Source organism: Heterodontus francisci, unplaced genomic scaffold (assembly GCF_036365525.1).
Source record: "Heterodontus francisci isolate sHetFra1 unplaced genomic scaffold, sHetFra1.hap1 HAP1_SCAFFOLD_1068, whole genome shotgun sequence".
Taxonomy (NCBI): Eukaryota; Metazoa; Chordata; class Chondrichthyes; order Heterodontiformes; family Heterodontidae; genus Heterodontus; species Heterodontus francisci.
In genome coordinates, this window is record NW_027141447.1 from 167,534 (window position 1) to 175,835 (window position 8,302).

Genomic DNA, 8,302 nt, shown 5'->3' on the forward strand with positions numbered 1-8,302 from the left:
CAGCGCTCCCTCAGTACTGACCCTCTGACAGTGCGGTGCTCCCTCAGTACTGACCTTCCGACAGTGCGGCTCTCCCTCAGTACTGACCCTCCGACAGTGCGGCGCTCCCTCAGTACTGACCCTCCGACAGTGCGGCGCTCCCTCAGTACTGACCCTCCGACAGTGCGGTGCTCCCTCAGTACTGACCCTCCGACAGTGCGGCGCTCCCTCAGTACTGACCCTCCGACAGTGCGGCGCTCCCTCAGTGCTGACCCTCCGACAGTGCGGCACTCCCTCAGTACTGACCCTCCGACAGTGCGGCACTCCCTCAGTACTGACCCTCCGACAGTGCGGCACTCCCTCAGTACTGACCCTCCGACAGTGCGGCGCTCCCTCAGTACTGACCCTCCGACAGTGCGGCGCTCCCTCAGTACTGACCCTCCGACAGTGCGGCACTCCCTCAGAACTGACCCTCCGACAGCGCGGCGCTCACTCAGTACTGACCCTCCGACAGTGCGGCACTCCCTCAGTACTGACCCTCCGACAGTGCGGCACTCCCTCAGTACTGACCCTCCGACAGTGCGGCACTCCCTCAGTACTGACCCTCCGACAGTGCGGCGCTCCCTCAGTACTGACCCTCCGACAGTGCGGCACTCCCTCAGTAATGACCCTCCGTCGGTGCGGCGCTCCCTCAGTACTGACCCTCCGACAGTGCAGCGCTCCCTCAGTACTGACCCTCTGACAGTGCGGTGCTCCCTTAGTACTGACCTTCCGACAGTGCGGCTCTCCCTCAGTACTGACCCTCCGACAGTGCGGCGCTCCCTCAGTACTGACCCTCCGACAGTGCGGCGCTCCCTCAGTACTGACCCTCTGACAGCACGGTGCTCCCTCAGTACTGACCCTCCGACAGTGCGGCGCTCCCTCAGTACTGACCCTCCGACAGTGCGGCGCTCCCTCAGTGCTGACCCTCCGACAGTGCGGCTCTCCCTCAGTACTGACCCTCCGACAGTGCGGCACTCCCTCAGTACTGACCCTCCGACAGTGCGGCACTCCCTCAGTACTGACCCTCCGACAGTGCGGCACTCCCTCAGTACTGACCCTCCGACAGTGCGGCGCTCCCTCAGTACTGACCCTCCGACAGTGCGGCGCTCCCTCAGTACTGACCCTCCGACAGTGCGGCACTCCCTCAGAACTGACCCTCCGACAGCGCGGCGCTCCCTCAGTACTGACCCTCTGACAGCACGGTGCTCCCTCAGTACTGACCCTCCGACAGCGCGGCACTGCCTCAGTACTGACCCTCCGACAGTGCGGCTCTCCCTCAGTACTGACCCTGTGACAGTGCGGCTCTCCCTCAGTGCTGACCCTGTGATAGTGCGACTCTCCCTCAGTACTGACTCTGTGACAGTGCGGCGCTCCCTCAGTACTGACCCTCCGCCGGTGCGGCGCTCCCTCAGTACTGACCCTCCGACAGTGCGACTCTCCCTCAGTACTGACCCTGTGACAGTGCGGCACTCCCTCAGTACTGACCCTCCGACAGTGCGGCTCTCCCTCAGTACTGACCCTGTGACAGTGCGGCGCTCCCTCAGTACTGACCCTTCGACAGTGCGGTGCTCCCTCAGTACTGACCCTCCGACAGTGCGGCTCTCCCTCAGTACTGACCCTCCGACAGTGCGGCACTCCCTCAGTACTGACCCTGTGACAGTGTGGCACTCCCTCAGTACTGACCCTCCGACAGTGTGGCACTCCCTCAGTACTGACCCTCTGACAGTGCGGCACTCCCTCAGTACTGACCCTCCCACAGTGCGACTCTCCCTCAGTACTGACCCTCCGACAGTGCGGTGCTCCCTCAGTACTGACCCTCCGACAGTGCGGCACTCCCTCAGTACTAACCCTCCGACAGTGTGGCACTCCCTCAGTACTGACCCTGTGACAGTGCGGCGCTCCCTCAGTACTGACCCTGTGACAGTGTGGCGCTCCCTCAGTACTGACCCTGTGACAGTGCGGCACTCCCTCAGTACTGACCCTCCGACAGTGCGGCGCTCCCTCAGTACTGACCCTCCGACAGTGCGGCACTCCCTCAGTACTGACCCTCCGACAGTGCGGCTCTCCCTCAGTACTGACCCTCCGACAGTGCGGCTCTCCCTCAGTACTGACCCTGTGACAGTGCGGCACTCCCTCAGTACTGACCCTCCGACAGTGCAGCACTCCCTCAGTACTGACCCTCCGACAGTGTGGCACTCCCTCAGTACTGACCCTGTGACAGTGCGGCGCTCCCTCAGTACTGACCCTGTGACAGTGTGGCGCTCCCTCAGTACTGACCCTGTGACAGTGCGGCACTCCCTCAGTACTGACCCTCCGACAGTGTGGCACTCCCTCAGTACTGACCCTGTGACAGTGCGGCACTCCCTCAGTACTGACCCTGTGACAGTGTGGCGCTCCCTCAGTACTGACCCTGTGACAGTGCGGCACTCCCTCAGTACTGACCCTCCGACAGTGTGGCGCTCCCTCAGTACTGACCCTGTGACAGTGCGGCACTCCCTCAGTACTGACCCTCCGACAGTGCGGCGCTCTCTCAGTACTGACCCTGTGACAGTGTGGCACTCCCTCAGTACTGACACCGGGGGCAGGTGGGGAATGTTGGGCTTGGATTATGGTTCTCCAGAGTGGGGGCGGGGGCCCAAACCCACGTCCTTCTAACTCAGAGGCGAGAGAGTGAAACGGACTGAGACACGCTGACATAGTAAAACCACAACTATGTTCCCTACACCACCCTGCAAAAGAAGTGGTTAAAATTGTTGCTTTTTATAACAGGGGTTGGCCGTGTTTAAACACTGACTCCCCGATTAAAATATGTTAAAAATGGCTTGGTGAAGCCAAGAGAAAGGTTGAGTTTTGATTCAATGTTCCTTCCAGAGAGCTGCCTTTTCCAGCCGATGTTTTATTTAATCGCACTTCTCTGTTGAGTACTGACTAACGAACTTGAACTGCCTCATGCAGAGGGAGGTAATTGAGTGGAGACTGCAGCTTTACTACCGACATTAACACACTTACTTCTCCTGAATCTTGTCTTGTCCACCCCATCACTTTCTATCCTCCACAAACCCCTTCACCACCAGCCCCTGCCTAATTTCCCACCCCAGGCTCGTGCCATCAAAGTCTGCTGCTCCCATTCTGTTCCCAATGCCACGCACACGTCCCCAGAGCTGCACCCAAGCTGGCTGAGCACCCGCTTCAGACCTTTGTCTGGTGTGTGAGTCCCCTCCAGCAGTGGCACCACTGCCTTGTGTGTGTGAGAGAGAGAGAGAGGGGGAGAGAGTGAGAGAGTGAGAGAGAGAGAGGGGGAGAGAGAGAGAGAGAGAGTCAGAGAGAGAGAGTCAGAGAGAGAGAGAGAGTGAGGGGGGGAGAGAGAGAGAGAGAGTCAGAGAGAGAGAGAGGGGGAGAGTGAGAGTGAGAGGGGGAGAGAGAGAGAGAGAGTCAGAGAGAGAGAGAGGGGGAGAGTGAGAGTGAGAGTGAGAGAGAGAGGGGGAGAGTGAGAGAGAGGGGGAGAGAGAGAGTGAGAGGGGGAGAGAGAGAGAGTGAGAGTCAGAGAGAGAGAGAGGGGAGAGTGAGAGTGAGAATGAGAGAGAGAGGGGAGAGAGAGAGTGAGAGGGGGTAGAGAGAGAGAGTGAGAGAGAGAGGGGGGAGAGGGAGAGAGAGAGAGTCAGAGAGAGAGAGAGGGGGAGAGAAGAGAGTCAGAGAGAGAGAGAGAGAGGGGAGAGAGAGAGTGAGAGAGAGAGGGGGAAGAGAGAGAGAGAGAGTCAGAGAGGAGAGAGAGAATGAGAGAGAGTGAGTGAGAATGAGAGAGATGAGGGGGAGAGTGAGAGAGAGGGGGAGAGAGAGAGTGAGAGGGGGAGAGAGAGAGAGTGAGAGAGTCAGAGAGAGAGAGTGAGAGAGAGAGGGGGAGAGAGAGAGTGAGAGAGAGAGGGGGAAAGAGAGAGTGAGAGAGAGAGTCGGAGAGGGAGAGAGAGAGAGTCAGAGAGAGACAGAGAGAGAGAGACAGAGAGAGAGAGTGAGAGAGAGACAGAGAGAGAGAGACAGAGAGAGAGAGAGTGAGAAAGAGACAGAGAGAGAGAGAGAGAGAGGAGGAGAGAGTGAGAGTGAGAGTGAGAGTGAGAGAGAGAGAGAGAGAAAGAGACAGAGAGAGACAGAGAGAGAGAGACTCAAACAGAGAGTCAGAGAGAGAGAGAGAGAGAGAAAGAGACAGAGATGAGACAGAGAGAGAGAGACTCAAACAGAGATGTCAGAGAGAGAGAGTCAGAGAGAGAGAGTCAGAGAGAGAGAGTCAGAGAGAGAGGGAGAGAGAGAGGGAGAGAGTGAAAGAGAGAGACAGAGAGAGAGAGACTCAAACAGAGAGTCAGAGAGAGAGAGTCAGAGAGAGAGAGAGTCAGAGAGAGAGAGTCAGAGAGAGAGGGAGAGAGAGAGGGAGAGAGAGAGGGAGAGAGAGAGGGAGAGAGAGAGGGAGAGAGTGAAAGAGGGAGAGAGTGAAAGAGACAGAGAGAGAGAGACTCAAACAGAGAGTCAGAGAGACATTCAAGGCTATGGGCCAAGTGCTGGCAAATGGATTAGATAGACAGCTCAGGTGTTTTAATGTATCGGTGCAGACTCGATGGGCCGAAGGGCCTCTTCTGCACTGTATTATTCTGTGATTCTATGAGTCAGAGAGAGAGGGAGAGGGAGAGAGAAGAGAGGGAGAGAGAGGAGGAGACAAAAGAAAGAGAGACAGGGAGAGGGAGAGAGAAGAGAGGGAGAGAGAGAGGAGGAGACAAAGAAAGAGAGAGAGGGAGACAGAGAGAGGGAGAGAGGGAGAGAGAGACTCAGAGAGAGAGAGGGAGGTGAGGGAGAGAGAAAGAGGGGAAGGTGGGGGGGAGAGACAGAGAGACGGAGAGACAGAGATGGTGAGAGACAGAGACAGAGAGAAACATAGGGAGAGAGAGAGATGGAGAGCATGAGCGAGAAAAGAGGGAGAGGGAATGAGGGAGGGGGAAGGAGGAGAAAGAGAGGGGAATGCCAGGGAGAGAGGGGATGGAGGAGAGTGGGAGAAGTAAGGAAGAGAAAGGGAGAGGGATGGAGAGGGACAAAGGAGAGAGAGAGAGAGAGAGAGAGAGAGAGATAAACGGTGAGAAGGAGGGAGACAGACATGGCGGTTTGAGTGAAGGATAATTTCACATTTTGACAGAGAGATTCAGCAATAAATCTTCAAGGGGAGACAGTTCACTAAACCAAATGAGTCAAATATTGTTCTTGACAAAGGGCCAACACAAACCATATAGAAACACCTTCCTGCACTGGGCCAGTGCGATGTCACAGTGACAAAAATAATATTCTTTTGCTGGGATCTGCCTGCTCTCCTCTGAAAGGAATATTCTCCTCCACAGAGAGGGAGCACCGCGCTGTCAGAGGGTCAGTACTGAGGGAGCGCCGCACTGTCACAGGGTCAGTACTGAGGGAGAGCCGCACTGTCGGAGGGTCAGTACCGAGGGAGAGCCGCACTGTCGGAGGGTCAGTACTGAGGGAGTGCCGCACTGTCGGAGGGTCAGTACTGAGGGAGCGCCGCACTGTTGGAGGGTCAGTACTGAGGGAGCGCCGCACTGTCGGAGGGTCAGTACCGAGGGAGTGCCGCACTGTCAGAGGGTCAGTACTGAGGGAGCGCCGCACTGTCGGAGGGTCAGTACTGAGGGAGCGCCGCACTGTCGGAGGGTCAGTACTGAGGGAGTGCCGCACTGTTGGAGGGTCAGTACTGAGGGAGCGCCGCACTGTCACAGGGTCAGTACTGAGGGAGCGCTGCACTGTCGGAGGGTCAGTACTGAGGGAGCGCCGCACTGTTGGAGGGTCAGTACTGAGGGAGCGCCGCACTGTCGGAGGGTCAGTACTGAGGGAGTGCCGCACTGTCACAGGGTCAGTACTGAGGGAGCGCTGCACTGTCGGAGGGTCAGTACTGAGGGAGCGCCGCGCTGTCGGAGGGTCAGTACTGAGGGAGCGCCGCACTGTCACAGGGTCAGTACTGAGGAGCGCTGCACTGTCGGAGGGTCAGTACTGAGGGGAGCGCCGCACTGTCGGAGGGTCAGTACTGAGGGAGCGCCGCACTGTCGGAGGGTCAGTACTGAGGGAGTGCCGCGCTGTCAGAGGGTCAGTACTGAGGGAGCGCCCGCGCTGTCGGAGGGTCAGTACTGAGGGAGCGCCGCACTGTCACAGGGTCAGTACTGAGGGAGAGCCGCACTGTCGGAGGGTCAGTACCGAGGGAGCGCCGCACTGTCGGAGGGTCAGTACTGAGGGAGCGCCGCACTGTCGGAGGGTCAGTACCGAGGGAGCGCCGCACTGTCGGAGGGTCAGTACTGAGGGAGCGCCGCACTGTCGGAGGGTCAGTACTGAGGGAGAGCCGCACTGTCGGAGGGTCAGTACTGAGGGAGTGCCGCACTGTCACAGGGTCAGTACTGAGGGAGAGCCGCACTGTCGGAGGGTCAGTACTGAGGGAGTGCCGCACTGTCACAGGGTCAGTACTGAGGGAGAGTCGCACTGTCGGAGGGTCAGCACTGAGGGAGTGCCGCACTGTCGGAGGGTCAGTACTGAGGGAGCGCCGCACTGTCGGAGGGTCAGTACTGAGGGAGTGCCGCACTGTCAGAGGGTCAGTACTGAGGGAGCGCCGCACTGTCGGAGGGTCAGTACTGAGGAGAGCCGCACTGTCGGAGGGTCAGTACTGAGGGAGTGCCGCACTGTCACAGGGTCAGTACTGAGGGAGAGCCGCACTGTCGGAGGGTCAGTACTGAGGGAGTGCCGCACTGTCACAGGGTCAGTACTGAGGGAGAGTCGCACTGTCGGAGGGTCAGCACTGAGGGAGTGCCGCACTGTCAGAGGGTCAGTACTGAGGGAGCGCCGCACTGTCGGAGGGTCAGTACTGAGGGAGTGCCGCACTGTCAGAGGGTCAGTACTGAGGGAGCGCCGCACTGTCGGAGGGTCAGTACTGAGGGAGCGCCGCACTGTCGGAGGGTCAGTACTGAGGGAGCGCCGCACTGTCGGAGGGTCAGTACTGAGGGAGTGCCGCACTGTCACAGGGTCAGTACTGAGGGAGAGTCGCACTGTCGGAGGGTCAGCACTGAGGAGTGCCGCACTGTCAGAGGGTCAGTACTGAGGGAGCGCCGCACTGTCGGAGGGTCAGTACTGAGGGAGTGCCGCACTGTCAGAGGGTCAGTACTGAGGGAGTGCCGCACTGTCAGAGGGTCAGTACTGAGGGAGAGCCGCACTGTCGGAGGGTCAGTACTGAGGGAGTGCCGCACTGTCGGAGGGTCAGTACTGAGGGAGCGCCGCACTGTCGGAGGGTCAGTACCGAGGGAGCGCCGCACTGTCGGAGGGTCAGTACTGAGGAGCGCCGCACTGTCGGAGGGTCAGCACTGAGGGAGTGCCGCACTGTCACAGGGTCAGTACTGAGGGAGCGCCGCACTGTCGGAGCCCCTGTCTGCCGTATCAGGTGGAAGTAAAGATCTGTCTCTGTCTCTCTCTCTCTCTATTGGACGGGGGGAGTTCTCTCTCTGGTGTCCTGGGGCCCCTGTACCTCAACTACAACCAGATGATCTGTCATTTTAGCACAATGCTACTTGTGGGATCTTACTGTGCGCAGATGGCCATTTACAGACATCTGACTATGAAGTGATCTGGGGTGTTCCCGAGGTGGTGGAAATGCACAGTAGAAATGGGAGAATTATAAAGCGGAGAATGAGGCCAATCTGCCCATCGTGGCCTGTGCTAGCACCGGAGGATTGGGAGGTAGGAGTTGCCACTGACCTGTTGTCAAGGACACACCAGCCGCAGTGTGGATCCCCGGAGTTCAGACACTTGGAGCATGTCCCATACTGTTCACAGCTCTCGACTGGAACACGTCCCACCTACACAGGGGGCAAAGACACAGAGTTAGCAGAACAGAGGAGTCCATTCAGCCCCTCTCCAGCCTGTTACACAGGAACAGGAGGAGGTCCATTCAGCCCCTCTCCAGCCTGTTACACAGGAACAGGAGGAGGTCCATTCAGCCCCTCTCCAGCCTGTTACACAGGAACAGGAAGAGGACCATCGGCCCCTCTCCAGCCTGTTACACAGGAACAGGAAGAGGACATTCGGCCCCTCTCGAGCCTGTTACACAGGAACAGGAGGAGGTCCATTCAGCCCCTCTCCAGCCTGTTACACAGGAACAGGAGGAGGTCCATTCAGCCCCTCTCGAGCCTGTTAGACAGGAACAGGAGGAGGTCCATTCAGCCCCTCTCGAGCTGTTACACAGGAACAGGAGGAGGTCCATTCA

At 58.6% G+C, this 8,302-nt stretch overlaps 1 protein-coding gene across 1 annotated transcript in view; it reads right to left on the bottom strand.

Annotated features, from left to right (window-relative positions):
• LOC137363719 (plexin-A1-like) overlaps positions 1-7,895 on the bottom strand; it is a gene marked incomplete at both ends in the record, with an annotated part of 151,262 nt that extends 143,367 nt beyond the window's left edge. Inside the window, one exon of the mRNA XM_068027322.1 lies at positions 7,795-7,895. Within this exon, the coding sequence (XP_067883423.1) occupies positions 7,795-7,895 (101 nt within the window). The remainder of the gene's footprint in view (positions 1-7,794) is intronic.
• Positions 7,896-8,302: the final 407 nt, after the last annotated feature.